Here is a 17,199-nt window from a genome sequence, read left to right on the forward strand (position 1 = left end):
AGTCAACAAAACCATATATATTTTAAAGTGAGTCTTCAGTGCTTAAACTTGTTTGATCATGATTTATTGTGCTGTATAAATTCAGAAGAATTGATGAATACTGCTAAATTATTAATTTGCCCAAAGTGTGAGAGGCTACCACCTAGAGCCATGTGTTATAAATATTAAAGCCATCCTATCTTTAGGACTTATGTGGGCAATGAATTATAAGGACCTCTGCAAATCGATTCTGAGTTAATCATAACTCTTTGCGCCTATGATTCACAATCATATTATCCCCCACTGACCATTAGTTAAAATTGGAAAGAAGTTTGGAGCTTAGTAGGCAAGGTTAGAATTTATTTCTCTCACATTATTCTCAGGCCTTTTCATTTCTATTTGATAAGGAAAAATAACAGATTTTCATTCTTCAATCTTTATTTTAATTTTCAAAAGCTCTGCTTTGTTTCATTCCTAAGAATCAGAAATGCTGACAGAGCAATGGCTACAAAATCAACAGGCCTCGAGGATTCAGAGTCATATAAACCAAATATTCATTTTTTCCAATGATCTTGAGAAGTAAGCAAACTTTTTCTTAAAAGCCCAATTTTTTTTTATCTCAATAGCATGAACGTATAGAACTGAGGAAATTGCATGCTTTCTGTGGCCCTGGCCATAAACTACATAGCATTATGTTTCTTTACATAACTGTTATTTCTCAAACTCCATAGGCTATACCTTACAGGTAAAGGCTACTCTATCTCACATGCTTTTGCATTCCTATGGAGAATCTCCCAGAAATTTATATTTAATGTAGTGCAAATTGCATAGGAAGATAGCCTTGATCTCACATTCCAAATCTACCACAAATCATTGGTATGACTTAGAGTGAGTTACAATTACCTCACCTGTGAATTAGATATCGTATCAGCTGTCTCACAGTGTTGTAAAGAACAAATAAATGTGTGTGAAAATGGCATTTTTAGCAGTTGAAAAATGTTTGGTAAGTGTTATCTATTATCATAAGAAATAAATGGAGGACAGAGGGAGGATATTCTTTCTTTAGCAAAGGAAATTCCTATCTAACCCTTTTGGTTTAAATGTCACTTTTCCATAATTGTTCCCACTGAATGTTTTTTAATAAGAAAAGATCATCATTTCTGTGTCTCTCTGAAGCCATAGATTGTGAAGTGAGCTTTTAAGAAATTTGCTAAATTAAAGATTCATGTGAGAAAGAATATTGCCCTCCCGATTCAAATCAAGATTGGTGGGATAACAGGTAGCGATAAGTTTGTTTGTTTGTGGCGTGGACTTCTGTAGTTAGTACAGGAGACTGCTACCTAATGAATTAAAAAGCAAAGTGCTTTCAGCATCAGCTCACAATGGAGATGTCAGAACAGGAGCATACAATACATGAGTAATCTATAAACAAATAGAAATGTGTAATAATCCCTAACATGTTGAGGAACACAGGTGCAGGTTTTGAAAATGTACTTTCCCATCCTTCACTTTATGTGGCAAGAAATGCAAATATTTGAGAAAATAACATTGAATGTTTGCAGTTCTTCCCCTGACAAATGGAAAATTTCAAAAACCTTTAGGTTAGAGGAGTGTGCATAAACGAGAAATGGTATCCAAAGCATATCTATGTTTTTAATTGGTTAGGTACTATTGATAAGGAATTTAAATATTTGGGGCTTTCTTATACAGCTATTTCAGTTACCAGAATATTTGAGACTTGTCCTAATTCCTTCCAATAAAAGTTAATCTCCGTTTTCTTTTACCACTTTAAACAAAAACTGTTCGTATGATCCTTACCATAATAGGATAATAGGATTCGTGTTACAACAATTTAGTACTTGACTTATCTCCACTACTGAGTTGTAAGCAGCTTGACAACGGGGGCCCAAGTCTTACCTTTATATTCCTTAGAGACTTAACCCTCAGGATTTTAGAATTAATGTGTAATGATTGTTAGTAAAATTGACTTTAAAGAACAGCTGCTATAGAAATAATACAGAAATGGGAACAAAACCTAGCTCCTAGTGTTACCTGGGAAGTGAGAAATTTATCATGGAGAGGCTATTGGTATATCAGGAACTATTATGAGGACACAGATGCTAAGCCTCAATAGTTACTAATGTCAATCAATAACCATAGCATCCTAGCATCTCTACTTTGGGGTCTGGAGATTGAAAACACTAGAGGTGGATATCACTTTGGATTATTTTTCCTTCCTCATAATGAGACTTGGAATATGCTGGCATGAAGCTCCCAGATTCAGTTTTGCTTTCTTCTGTTTAACCTAGTATGAAGGACTCTGCTGGTGTGGAATTCATTAGTAAATAAATCAATGGCTTGTGATTCAGTTACCTACCTAAACATGGCCTCAAGAACAGGGCTAGTTGAAAAATTTTAAGAAAACTCCATTACCTAGTCAGATGGATTGAAAATTTTTAGACCAGTCCTTCAGTTATTATTCTGTTGAAAAGTGGCTTTAGACTTTGTTGATGAGTATTTTATAGAGTTTTAATTTGATGGTTAAAAACCATTCAGAAGGCAGTGATTATATGTTTTAATTGATGAAAAATGCCAGGGCCATTTTTAAAAGCTAAAATAGTTTGGGTTACTATGCAACATTTCGTTGCCATTGCTATAGGCTATAATCATGCTGTCTTAATGATTCTCTTTTTAAAAAATCCATTCGTAATGCTTTGGAACATCGGTATTGCAAGAGACAGCATATATAATGGCAAAGGTAATGTTACTATACATTTAAGTAGAGCTCTACAGTTCACAAAGCCTTGACAACAAAGCTAGAAAACTTTTCTAACAGCAAAGCAATATGTCCCCTACTGGGGAGGTCCCTTGAGGTTTGTAAAGAAGCTGCCAGGGGATCCAGGAGGCCAGACTAACAGTTTAAAACGGAAGATAATCACAAAAAATCAAAGAGGAAGCTTCAAGGTCACTGCTACTCCCAATCACTGTAAATTTAGACCTAGGGAGCTAAAAGCAGATCTGCAAGTTGGTTGCAAAGGATCAGAGAAAAGAGGAAAACTGTGGGATAACTCTGTGGGTGAGAAATCAATGTAGAGGAAACCTGTACAAGTGTTTTTCCTTCTCTCACACCAAGACTCCAAGGATCTCCTAGTTTATAATTCTATCAAGCCCCATGTATATAAAATTGTTTCTGATTATATTACTCATATTTTTAATCATCAGCATTAGTAATAAAAAAGCGGCGTGTATAAGCTGTCAGGATTGTTAAAATGCATACTCCCAGGCCTTAAACATCAAACATCATCATGCAGTAAGTTTGGGATTAGATCTAGAATCTACATATCTAACACAAAAATCCCCTAGTAATTCTAATGGTGGTGGTCTTAGCATCACATTGTGAGAAACACTGACTGATAGTACCTAAACTAGGATCTAAGGTAATGGATCTAAGGTACCACAGACACTCCATGAGTAATACTTGCATTACATGCTTTCTTTAGGGAAGAAACTTTTGTCTGTTTCAATACTTCATAGTTTGGTTGGGGTTCACCTCAACAAAAGACAGTAAGTATCCACTGAGCACAGTTAACTGGACTGAAGGGTTTAGGCCATTCGTTGTTTCATACAAAACGTTTTACTGAGTATCCAATGTTAGTGGGATCTAAGCAAATGTATTTAAAAGGCAACAATTAAATGTTTCTTTTATATTTGCTTCCTTTACTTTTATGTTTAGATATTCCATTCTTTTTTCAGTACCAAAAGAAGTCTCACATGGTCTTCTAGTTTTTTTTTTCTTAAAACTTTGTTTTTTAAAAATTATATTTAATTTATTACACTACAGAAAATTATTTTGTCTGGTGTGACGTAGTGCTCTGATACTGACATTTTTGCAATTATCACCAGTCCCAGTCACATTTTTTGAATATTTCATATTTGCCACACTGATTTGATTTATTGACTTTCTTTTTTTTTAAAGAGAGGTAAAAGTTTTATAATGGCAGAGGATTCTTTTATTATTATTCTTATACTTAAGTTCTGGGATACATGTGGAGAACGTGCAGGTTTGTTACATAGGTATACACGTGCCATGATGGTTTGCTGCTCCCATCAACCCGTCACCTACATTAGGTATTTCTCCTAATGCTCTCCCTCCCCTAGCCCACTGACCCCACAACAGGCCCTGGTGTGTGATATTCCCCTCCCTGTGTCCATGTGTTCTCATTGTTCAGTTCTCACTTATGAGCAAGAATATGTGGTGTTTGGTTTTCTGTTCCTGTGTTAGTTTGCTGAGAATGATGGTTTCCAGCTTCAGCCATGTCCCTGCAAAGGACATGAACTGCCAGCAATTCCGTTACTGGGTATATACCCAAGGAATTATAAATCATTCTACTATAAGGACACATGCACATGTATGTTTATTGCAGCACTATTCACAATAGCAAAGACCTGGAACCAACCCAAATGCCCATCAATGATAGACTGGATAAAGAAAATGTGGCACATATATGCTATGGAATACTATGCAGTCTAATACAGTCTTTATATGACATTTATATACTTTTAAAAACAGTAGACTTTTGTTCTGTTCCACTGATTTTCTATTCTGAAATACATTTTGTGCTGTTTTATTTTTAAGCTTTATAGCTTGTCTCATTACTTGGTATTCTAAGTCTCTGATAATTATTATTTTTTTAATTTTGAAAATTTCTTTACTATTCTTATCTGTTTTCTCCTAATTAAATTTGCAAAGCTCTTAAGAGGTTCTGAAATAAACTTTGGGCATTTAATTTAGAATTACATTTTGTATTGGAGAATCTGAGGAAAATTTAAATGTCTTTTGTAATTATGCATCCTCATTCTTAGCAATAGGTTATATCTATCTAGAAACTTGTTCAAGCCGTCTTCAGTCAGGTGTTAAAGTGTTCTTCATATAGTGCCTACTAATTTATTGTTAAATTTATCTCTATGTATTTATATTTAGTGTACATAGATATTTTTATTCAAACTATCATCTCAATATATTAATAGAAAAACAAATCGTTTGTATATATCCATTTATGATCAATCTATTTTTTGAAATCTGAATTTTTAAAATACTTTTTCACTTGATTCTGGTGGGTTTCTTAAATATATCATCAAATAATAATTTTGTCTCTACTGGATGATAATTTTTTCCTAATAGATTGAAATCATAGTTTTGCTTCTATCCTTTTTTGCATAGGATAAAGTTGTTACAATAATGTTAATTTTAGGTTAATAGTAAGCATCATTTTCTTTACTTTAATGATAATGCAATGAGAGTTTAAGCTTGAAATAGGTTTGCTGTTGTTTGAAGCATTCTGTATCTCATTACGGATTTTCTTTCTTCCTGGTTTACCACTAGATAGAAAATAGGTAGATAACTGTTTATAATTTTGCCAAGTATCTTTCTTGTGTCTATTGAAAGATCATTTAAAAATTTTATAAAGCCTCATTTGTAAGATATATTGTCACCCCAGTAATATTTCTAATACTAAACCAGTGTTGCTTTTCCTTGTTTAATAGTGTTGCATTATTCTTTTAATATAAGCAAACTAACCTTGGAGTTTAACTATTACTTCTATTTATTTTATGAATTCCTTAAGTCCATTTTTACATGTAATAAAGTGAAATATACTTTATTGAGATGCTTAGGATAGTAGGTCGGGCTTTCTGGGGAGGGGGTAAATTTGTGACTTAGTGTATGAGTGATTACTGAGGGGAAAAAAAATAATCACTAAAGACATTGTAAGTGAACCAGAGTAAAGTTATGTTCCAAAAATGATGATAGAGGAGGTTGTGGAATCGTTTTATTTTCCTCATTGCAATGCCCCCCCCAGGGAGTTTTCTTCTAAGTTCAGCTGCAAGATATCCACAGGCCACATGTGATAATAGATTAATTTAGAAGGATATAGGATAGGAGATGTAGCTCATCAGCAGGGCAGCATTGCTCATTTTTCTTCAATGTGAGTTGTCCTTGCAGCTTTCATTTAGAATAGGGATGACATGCAAGATGATACCTATGTTAAGTGAGTGCAGAAACCCACCTGGCTTAGAAGCCTAGTAACACGAGGCATCAGTAGCTCTTGTAATAACTCCAAAGGCATAACTTTCAGGGTCCCCAAAAGGGACAGTCCCAGTCACACGAATCACTGAAATGGTAGAAGCTCAAAGACATGGCTTGCTTTCTGCCCTCCATATCTGCAGGTTCTGCAGATGCAGATTCAACCACCCATGAACTGAAAATATTTTTAAAACACAATAGAGAGTAATAATATAATAAAAATACAAATTAACAATACAGTGCAACACCTGTTTATATACTATGTACATTGTATTAGGTATCATAAGTAATCTAGACATGATTTAAGTATACTGGAGGATGTGTAGAGATTATATGCAAATACTATGCCATTTTATATAAGGACTTGAGTATCCCTGGATTTTGGTATCCACAGGGGTTCTGAAATCAATCCCCGACAGATACTGAAAGACGACTGTATGTTCTATTATTTTTAGCATAATTAAATATATACGAATGTAATGTTTTTCATCCTGTCTATGTAAATTAAAATTCCAACTTTAAACCCTATTTCTTCTTTTGTTCTTCATTTTTTCACAGGTAAAATATGGAAATTATGCTTTTGTATGGGATGCAGCTGTATTGGAATATGTGGCTATCAATGACCCGGATTGTTCCTTTTACACCGTTGGAAATGCTGTTGCTGATCGGGGATATGGAATTGCATTACAACATGGCAGTCCTTACCGAGATGTTTTTTCACAAAGGTAAGATTTGTGTATGACCAAATAAGGGGAGAGATGAAATTTAGACAACGAATATCCGTTGGTTACCCGATCTGGTTTATTACATTTTATTTCCTTTGTTAGGAGAAGCACAATAAACAACAACAACAAAAAAGATAGTTACAAGTGGTTGTTCAATAAGACATTCATTACCTAAAACATGAAGTATTATTTTTCCCATAAGTAGTGGGAGAAATAATGCTACATATAACTGGTTTTACTTTCAAAAAACTGATACGGAAAAGAAAGTAGATGTGTTAGTTATTTCTATTAGAAGTAAACTAGTAATCTAGTCTGAATTTTTAGTAACAAATGTCACGGAGTTAAGAAAATGAATTCATTCTAAGAATACAAAAGCATAACATAAACTTCAGGACCAAGTTACAGTTCTGATGGACTGAAGCACATAATGACAGGGGTGTTTCCACCTGAATTTTGCAAAGGAAACGGTTAAGATTTTGGAGATCCCCACTTAGCATCAAAGTATACGGTAGATTTTGTCATGGAAATCAAGGAGATAACTTATTAAGACATTATATCCATTTTCAAATAAGAATGTTCTATGATAAAGGAGTTGTTTACAATGGAAGACTTTTAAATATATATTTTAGATTAACGATGCATATGAAAGACTTGGGCCTGAAAGGAAAGCACAAAGATTACTGCATTTCACTCTGTCTCCTACCAAACAAGCCTGGACCTAAGACAGATTAATATCTTCCACGTAGAAGTATATCCTATTTTATACTGAAAGTACATTTTGTTTATTTTCTAGATTTTCTTCTACCTATTCTCTAGAATCTAATGATAGTCTAAGAGGGCAGTTCCAGATAGTACTAAGGCCCTAAATTTCAAACAATTTGAGTTATATTTCTCCAAATTTTAGGATAACAAAAAAGCCAGGCATTTTGTGTGTATTTTTTTTAAAAGAACTAAAAATCAGTAGTTCACAATTTATGCCATAACTCTTCCATTAGCAAACCATAAAAATCTAAACCTCTCTCATTACATGTAAAATGAAGTTAGATTAATTGTAAGGTCCTGTATTAGTCAACTTTTCTGTGTAGCAAACAACTCTAAAGCATAAGTGATTTAGAAAAGTTACTTCTCATTCATGAAACAAGGCTGTAATTTGGTTGTGTTCTGCTTCAAGCTGTGGGTCAACTGCAGGCCTACTCTGTGCAAGCTTCTCATTCCAAGGCCCAGGCTGAAGAAGCCGACCTAACAGGCACATGCAGTTCTCATTGCAAAGAGCATTTGCAAAAGAGATTGGCAGAAACCTGCAGTGTCTCCTGTGCTTCTTGCTTGGATGTGGCATATGTTCCATCTGCCCACAGATCACAAACCAGAGCAAGTCTCATGGCCAAGCCCAAAATTAATGGAGTGGGTAAATGTACTCCACATACAGGGAAGGAAGGAGTAAAGGATTATGAATAGGCTGGATGCAGTGGTTCACACCTGTAATCCCAGCGCTTTGGGAGGCCAAGGCAGGTGGATCACCTGAGGCCAGGAGTTTGAGACTAGCCTGGCCAACATGGAGAAACCCCATCTCTACTAATAATATGAAAATTATCCAGGTGTGGTGGTGCATGCCTATAATCCCAGCTACTTGGGAGGCTGAGGCATGAGAATCGCTTGAGCCTGGGAGGTGGAGGTTGCAGTGAGCTGAAAGTGAAATACATAGGCATTAACTGAGAAGCAAAATACTAAATAATAATCAATCAAAACTCACTTATTGATGAGCAAATTCTCAGAGGAACAAACTACAAAAATCAGTTATGCCATAGGGAATCTGTCTGTAAAGCACTTGGCATCTAGTTGGAGATACAAAACCCATGCACAAGAAACAAAGAACAATACAGACATTTCTATAAATGTGTGTTGATATATATGTATCATATATATGCATGATATATATGTATATAATATCAGTATTGTTTATATTATTTTAAGTAATGTAGTTAAGGTATTGAAATAATTGAACAGCATGCAGAATAGTTAAGCAAAGGAAAATGAGTGAAAACTCTCCAGAGAAGGTAAGCCTGGAACTTGAGCTTGATCAGGCAAGAGGAAATAAGGAGAAATAACAAATAGAAGAGACCCTTCGAAGGGAAGAAACACACCACTGCTTTTAATTTAGATGTGAGGATGGAAAAGCGTAATAGAATAAAAAGCGATCCCGGGTTTCACGGTGAAAGACCAGCAGAACTGTTTAATGAATCCTTAACATTACTCAGATAATTGAGAAAAGGATTATTGATTATTGATTAGTTGTGGTTACTTGGCTTTTTCATTAGTAAAAATGTTCCTGCTTTTCAGACTTGGTTTTCTGGATTTTTTTTTTTTTTTTTTTTTGAGACATTGTTTCACTCTTGTCGCCCAGACTGGGGTGCAGTGGTAGATCTCGGTTCACTGCAACCTCCCCGTCCCGGGTTCAAGCGATTCTCCTGCCTCAACCTCCCAAGTACCTGGGATTACACGTGCATGCCACCACATCAGGCTAATTTTTTTGTATTTTGAGTAGAGATGGGATTTCGCCATGTTGGGCAGGCTGGTCTTGAACTCCTGACATCAGGTAATCCGCCGGCCTCAGCCTCCCAAGGTGCTGAGATTACAGGCATGAGCCACCGCACCCAGAGATTTTCTGGATCTTTTATGTAAAAAATAATGGATGAACATAATAGTAATTAAAGAAATATTTAATAAATTACACCAAGTGTTGCATTTCTTATTAGCCCTGTGGTGCTTTACCTATCAGAGACTTTAATTCTCAGAAAATGTACTCTAGTGAACTGCTAAAAAGTAATATTAAACATTGAGCATTATTTTTCCTTTATTTGATATGCAGTATAGATGTTGGCAGTTTAAATTGTTCCTTTCTGTGGAGTTTCTTGATAATGACATCCTGCATCCTGATTCCCTGGACAAATGGAGAAAGGGAGAGCCAGGAAAGAAGCAGGACCTCGCAATCATCAGTGGTGTGCCAGCTCCTCTCTTTATACACATGTACCACATTAATTTATCACCCAAAACCTCTTGCTAAATTCAGAAAATATTTGCATTTGTTCCATTTTTTTATAGCCATAAGGTAAAAGAGATCTTCCCTTTTTGTTAACTGACTTCAAAAACTATGAAGATCATCAAATTTAACTATTTTAGTACATTCTGGTCAATATGTTTTATACATTGGCATCCAGGGCCATTGATTAAACTAAATCACTTATTACTATTGTGATTATCTTCAATGAAAATATAGTATACTAGGTGATTTTAATAATTCAATATTACTTTTCAGGTGACTATATTTCTATAACTTCTAAAATATTAAGAAATATAGAAATATAACAACTTCTAAAATATTAAGGTACTTTAATATGTAACAAATATTAGCATGTAAAATAAAAAATATATAGTGATACAGTAACTACATTTATTATCTGCTACCTGTCAGATGTCTTATATGTTTATGTATTTCATAGGCACTTTAGAACAATTATATGAGGTGTTGCACATTTGTTCATTATAACATTGCTTATGACTGCATGACCACTATGCTACAAGTACATACACTGAGTGGATGAGTCTGCACCTGGACAACCTTCGAATTCAGCTTAGGAGATATGGGTTATAATGATACACTCACATGTACGATTGTATGTGAGCGAACACACATTGGAATGACTTCAAGGAACCAGTAAGCGCTACAATTTATATAACCATAGAAATAGTTAGAAGAGTTTTGCTTCCTTTTTTGTCCTTTCTGCACATAAACTAGATAACTTGGCAGCAGAAGTTAAAGTCAGTCTTTTTTTTTTTTTTTTTTTGGTCATCAGATGTGTGTGTTTGTGTGGTAAGTAAGGCTTGCAATGAATTCTCGACCTGACACTGTTTGTCTTCGGATGTTTTATGTGGTACTCACCTTGTAACTTCTTAGTTTAAAAAAATTTAGTCATATGTTGTCTCATTAAAGGCATTTAAGAATGAAGAAAACTGAATTTTTCAGGTTGCCTTCATTGTGCAGTAAATAAAATTATCTCCAGTGTTGATTTCAGAATCTTAACGATGCAGAAAGCTAAAAAGATAACTAAAAAGAATGAGCTCATATCTGTTCTCAAATCTTAAGTGGATATTAGGAAAAACGAATTCATTAGTTTAATTTCATAGTTCACCCATAAAGAGGTCACATTTTGCTTATTGGCTTCTAGTCCCTAAACTTGGGATATAGAACTACCCAAAGCACAAAAACAATTACATGTTCCAAGTTGTATGGAGAATAATTTTTCTTGGATTCATGATAGTGACACATATATATACAGGTGTTCAAACTAATCACAGAATTTGAGAATTTTTGGAAATGGAATTAACAGTATCTATCCTCTTTCTGACAGGATGAAAGTAGTCCACAGGAATAAACAACTGGCTTAGAATCACAAAAAGAAGCAGTGAAAGTGGAAAAAATTCAAAATTTCTGATTTCATATCCATTTTTCTGGTCACTATACATTCTATCTTCCCTTACATTTCTTCTAAAAGCATGTAAGAATAATGTCAAGCTTATACTCTTATATTGTCCTTACTACGTGCTAGACTCTAAGCTCCTACACATAATAACCTGTGAGGTAAATACTGTTGCTGTCCTAATTGTACAGACCCAGAAACTGGGACATAATGAAGTAAAGTAACCTGCGCAAGTTCACAAAGCTGTCGATTATTAGAGCTGAGATTCAAACCCAGAGTCTGGCTCCAAAAATTGAGTCTCTTAACCATTCTGCTATACTGCTTTTCACAAAAATGACATACACTTTTAACAAGTGTGTTTCAAGTAAATACTTAGGGATTCTCTTTCTGTCTCTCTCTACACATGCACACATGCACACACACAGACACACACAGAGTAGAATTAATCACAATCCTTGATCCTTCACCAATACTGTCATTATTGGTCCATAAATAGCTACTTTTATTCGTTTATTTGGTTAGTTTTAAACTCCTTTGTTGTAGTCTTTTTTCCTATTAACTATTAGAATATTTAATTTAATATTATAACTATTGGAATGATTTTCCTATTAACTATTAGAATATTTAGTGCTGTATTTTGTATTTTTACTTGGATTCAAAAAGAGAATATTAGATCTTTTTAGCTCCCTCTATCTTGATACTTCTTACACTTTACCTCTTGGGTCCTACCTCCTGTTGTTAAGCTGCTGAGCTCCTTGAGTTCACGCATGTGTTTGTACATCTCTAGTGCCTACTTCCTTGTTTAGCGTGCAGTAAGCATTCAGTAATTATTTCATACATGATAAAAGATCTACTTAATTTTTGGCTAAAGGTCAGCCCATTTATTTATAGCCAGATAAACCTCTGTGCTTTTTACTTGCTTGATAATTTCTAACGTCTTCCTTTTTATCATAATTATTTTTTCTTTCTTGGTTTCTACAATTTTTCATCCAACCAATAAAAAAGCTAAGAAGAAAAAGAAAGCAAACACAGCACCTGCCTACCCTTCTTTCCAACTCCCTGCTGTAATAATTTTTATGCTTTCATTCCCACAAGGAAAGTAAAAAACATTCCTTTAACTTGAAAGCATAATCCTAATCCTTTAATTCCCCAATTGGAATGGGGTGCTTTCCAAGCATTCTGTTCACCATTCAGGAAGAGGAAAAAAGCAGCCCCTATTGATTGCCCACTTAGTGCCTCCAGGATTGGTAAACAAATGGCTTAAGCTCTGTATTCAGCTGGTTAAAAGAATCTCTCAGAAAGGTACATAAAACCAGAAGTTAAACAGTTTACTGTCTTCCCTTTAGAGATGCAAAATATAAACTAGCCCCAAGCTCTGAGAGCAGAAGTGATGTTACTGAGACACATTTGTAAACATGAAGCAATATGAACGTATACATTAAACCATGTAGTATAGACAACACTTGCAGAAAAAATTTGAAGGAAAATGAAATCAGTGAAGACTAGAATAAAAAAGGTTACTAGACTTGAGCAGGGAGAATTCAAGAATAAATCAAATTTGGATATGAGAACAGGTGCAGGTAAAATACTCAGGAAAACATGAGAAATTCACATAAATAGAAACAGTCATCATGTGTTGAAAGGATGATGAGAAGGAACAACTTGACTGGAGATAATATTAGTCGAGGGATTTAGGTAGAGAAACTAAAATTGAATATGACAGACTATCAACGGCTGCTAGTTATAAAGCATCTACTGCGCTAAACACTTGATATGTTTCATATACTGCTTGCCACATCTCTGTGCATTGCATTTCATAAATTTGAGGAAACTGAGCCTCAGACTTAAGTATCTTGCCAAATTCACATAGCTAATAACAAACAGATCTAGGACTCGGGTTGAAGCTCGTGTCCTTACTCAGCACCCTCCACCAGCTTTGTGGGGCTCTGAGAAGAGAAATATCTGTACAGAGGAGGATTTGAGGAGTCTGAGGTGTTAGGTTAACTTTTCATTGAAGAAGGCCATTTGCAAGGCTGCTGTAGTATTCCAACTGGGAAGCAGAAAGAATACTACAAAAGAACGATGAAAAAGGATTAGAAAAAAAGATAAGTTTGGAGAAGGGATAGGGAGAACTTGGTGAAAAATCAAAGAAGTGCATAAAATCCGGGAACCTGAATGAGAAAGGCTGTGCAGATTTCAGTGGCCACGAACAGCCCCCTCGTTTCTCCTGCTTCTTCCAGCTCTATAACTTCTGCTTCTTGGTCATCTATTACAAGTTTGCATCAGCTCAATTTCATCATTTTTAGAAAGGCAGTGATTAATTATTTTAATTATGATCATTCACTACCCAGTAAACAGATAATTATTTCTAAGAACCATACAGCCTACAGATTTCTGTTCTGTTGTCACTCACATCACAGTCACATATTCCTATTGGTATTATTCTTCTCTCTCACAATACATCAGATATTATTTTTTTAATTTATATATATATATACACATTTTATTTAATTTATGTGTGTATATATATCTGTTATATATATTTATACATATATTTTTGCTTTAAAAGAATGACATTTTATCCTATAAAATGTGAAAGGAAATTATTTTCTTTTCTCACATAATACACGTCTATTTAGATAAGGACTAGCCTCTGGAATCCATACAAAGGAATATGCTATTCCTATATCAGAGCAACCTCCTCTTTAAAACATCTGTTTTAAATTTAGAATTTTTAATTTAAAAAACTTCAATAAACAAGAAAAATGAGTAAGCTTATTTGTCTATCAATCTTTTTCTGTTTCCTGAATCCTTGTGGAGCTATTTTTATGACAGATATCCTGTGAGTTTTAGTAAGCACCCTGACTGCTACTTCTACTGGAGAATCTAAATAATTTACATCTATTTTAGAGTTTAATCTAAATAGATGACAGAGTAAATATAGTTAGTGGTATTTCCAGTATGTGAATATTTCAAAAATATTTATGGGCTCCATATGATTTGAGATTAGTTTTATTAATCTTGCCAAGCTGTAGCCAAATTTTAAACAATTATAAACCTTTACTTTCAAGAAGCATATAGCATTCTCACTGCTAAGCACAAACCTAGGCATCAAAGAGCAACCCCATGAGGTAGATTTTTAAGTGATATGCATTTCCATTCTTCTTGTACTACATCATACAGCATTCGGGGAACACTGTAATTCAAGATACAACAGTACCCTTTATGAACAAGCATCTTTATTAGACTTCTCTGGGATAAGTCCTGAGCTACAGGGAAGATAAATGACTAGTGCAAGGTGCAAAGCAGTATTTCAGCTGGATAATAAGCCCATGACGCTGGACCAAGCTGCTTTTCAAGCAGCAAGTCTGACCAGCCATTTTACAAATAAGATTTTTGCTGTTTCTAGATCTCAGTAAATATTGTTTCTTTAAAAAAACCGTTGGTTTACAAAAAGCGTATTTTACTGATATGATCTAGGTGTTACTAAAGGCTTTTAAACAAAATATTCCAGAACTTAAAACCACAAATTTGCATTGCACTTGAAAATACACACACACACTCTCTCTCCAGAGTAATTATCACTCTCTCAAAAACCCTTTTATTCCCTTATAGTTAAATCACGTTTTTAACATTCAAAACACTCATTCTACTCAACAAACATAGCCTCAAGACACGTTTTACTGTTTGAAAAATTCAGTCTACTTTTAAAAGGAAAATTTGATGTCATCAAAAATAAAGAACATGCTACTTTTTCATAGACCCTTAAACCCTTGTAACCGTAGTGACATCATGGGAATAAACGTGTGGGCTTACATAATAATTATGTCGGTAGAGGAAACAATCATAGATTTTGAGCCATGAGTGAGCCTTTGGCATGCATTTAGATAACTCTCTAATTTTTCAAATGTGAAACCAAGAAGGGAAGTGGGGTGCCCTTCCCGGGGTATAACCCTTGGTTAAAACCATGCCCTGGAGACCACTAGTCCAGGCTCCCGGTCCAGTGTCGCATCCCCTGCCCTGTTCTGCCAGTTCCTTTTGTTTAAAAAAGTCAGTTTTTATCCCTAAAATTTACCAGTAAAATATGTGTTTTCACAAACATAGTCTTGTCAATATATTACATAAAGGACAGGAATATTCATTAGGAAATACATTCAACAGGGCCATAAACATAACTAGAACATCTGTTTAAAAATTGTCATTACTTCATAGACACAAGAAAATGTAGCACAAAGATGAATAGAGTGCTTTGGAATGTGTTCTCTAACTTATAAAGAAACTCTGCTGTAGCCTAAGATAGTAGTCGACATTCATTGAAAACTCACCAGGTGCCAAGTATCACTATGAAGGCCCTAACTGTGTTAAATAATTTAATTCTCATAATAAGCTTGTGGGATAAATATTATTAGCTTTATTTTATAGAAGAGGAAACTAAATCACAGAAATGATTTGAAATTTTCCAAAATCATAAAACTAATAAGTGACAAAGCCAGGCTTTGAACCCATGCTGTCAAAGACTATACTATCCTGGCTCATATTCCCAGAAGTCTAAGAACATGCACCAATGTTGGAAAAGGATAATAAGGATCTAAATTGTCTTCATGACTGCCGGCATGGCTGCCTTCCTTCATGTTAAAATGCTGTTGCGCATTTTAGTTTAAATGAAATGCAGAGTATTTCCAGAAACTTAAATGATATAACAATACCAAACGGTCCTCCATTACAGGGAGGGAGAGATCCATCTGAAATTGAAGCTGTCTTACATTAGCTGACTAGAAGTAAATATATTGAAAATTGAAAGCTATGGGAGGATACTGAAGTATTTTCCCTTCCTCTCATCTTCCTTTGCTACAAGTTAGCTTAAGACTCTACATAATCACTTTAATTCTTCTTTCATGGAAGTTTTAATTCATCATTACATTTTAATTGGTGGAAATCATAATTGCCTCTTATCTATCTCATTTCATAGTTCTTTGAGCAGCTCAAATAAACTAACATCATAATTGGTCAGACTGTCTACTTACATGTTAAATGTTTACTAATGTGAAACAGAATCTGATACTTCTAGACATGAATTATGGCTAAGATGAAAATATAAGAATTTTTATATGGAATAAGAGCCATTATTCTGTATAGCCCAGATAAGTCTAACATAAGCTCTAATGATTTCTGTATTTGTGAAATTAGTTCTCTGTTTTAACACCAGTTTCAAAACGAGAAATATATACCTCAATGGATTCATTTACTTTTTTTCTTTTTATTTATTTATCTATTTATTTATTTTATTATATTTTAAGTTCTAGAGTACATGTGCACAACATGCAGGTTACAATGTATACATGTGCCATGTTGGTGCGCTGCACCCATTAACTTGTCATTTACATTAGGTATATATCCTAATGCTATCCCTCCCCCTCCCCCAACCCCATGGCAGGCCCCAGTGTGTGACGTTCCCCTTCCTGTGTCCAAGTGTTCTTATTGTTCAGTTTCCACCTATGAGTGAGAACATGCGGTGTCTGGTTTTTTTTCCTTGCGATAGTTTGCTGAGAATGACGGTTTCCAGCTTCATCCATGTCCCTACAAAGGACATGAACTCATCCTTTTTTATGGCTGCCTAGTATTCCATGGTGTATATGTGCCACACTTTCTTAATCCAATCTATCATTGATGGACATTTAGGTTGGTTCCAAGTCTTTGCTATTGTGAATAATGCTGCAATAAACATACGTGTGCATGGGTCTTTATAGCAGCGTGTTTTATAATCTTTTGGGTATATACCCAGTAATGGGATGGCTGGGTCAAATGGTATTTCTTGTTCTAGATCCTTGAGGAATCACCACTGTCTTTCACAATGGTCGAACTAGTTTACAGTCCCACCAACAGTGTAAAAGTGTTCCTATTTCTCCACATCCTCTCCAGCACCTGTTGTTTCCTGACT

At 34.7% G+C, this 17,199-nt stretch overlaps 1 protein-coding gene across 2 annotated transcripts in view; it reads left to right on the plus strand.

The window, feature by feature from the left end:
- GRID2 (glutamate receptor, ionotropic, delta 2) overlaps positions 1-17,199 on the plus strand; it is a 1,517,061-nt gene that overhangs the window by 1,363,080 nt on the left and 136,782 nt on the right. For both annotated transcript variants that reach the window (XM_011932743.1, XM_011932751.1), the window contains one exon: positions 6,620-6,786. In XM_011932743.1, the coding sequence (XP_011788133.1) occupies positions 6,620-6,786 (167 nt within the window). The remainder of the gene's footprint in view (positions 1-6,619; positions 6,787-17,199) is intronic.

Source organism: Colobus angolensis, unplaced genomic scaffold, assembly GCF_000951035.1.
Source record: "Colobus angolensis palliatus isolate OR3802 unplaced genomic scaffold, Cang.pa_1.0 Scaffold123, whole genome shotgun sequence".
NCBI lineage: Eukaryota > Metazoa > Chordata > Mammalia > Primates > Cercopithecidae > Colobus > Colobus angolensis.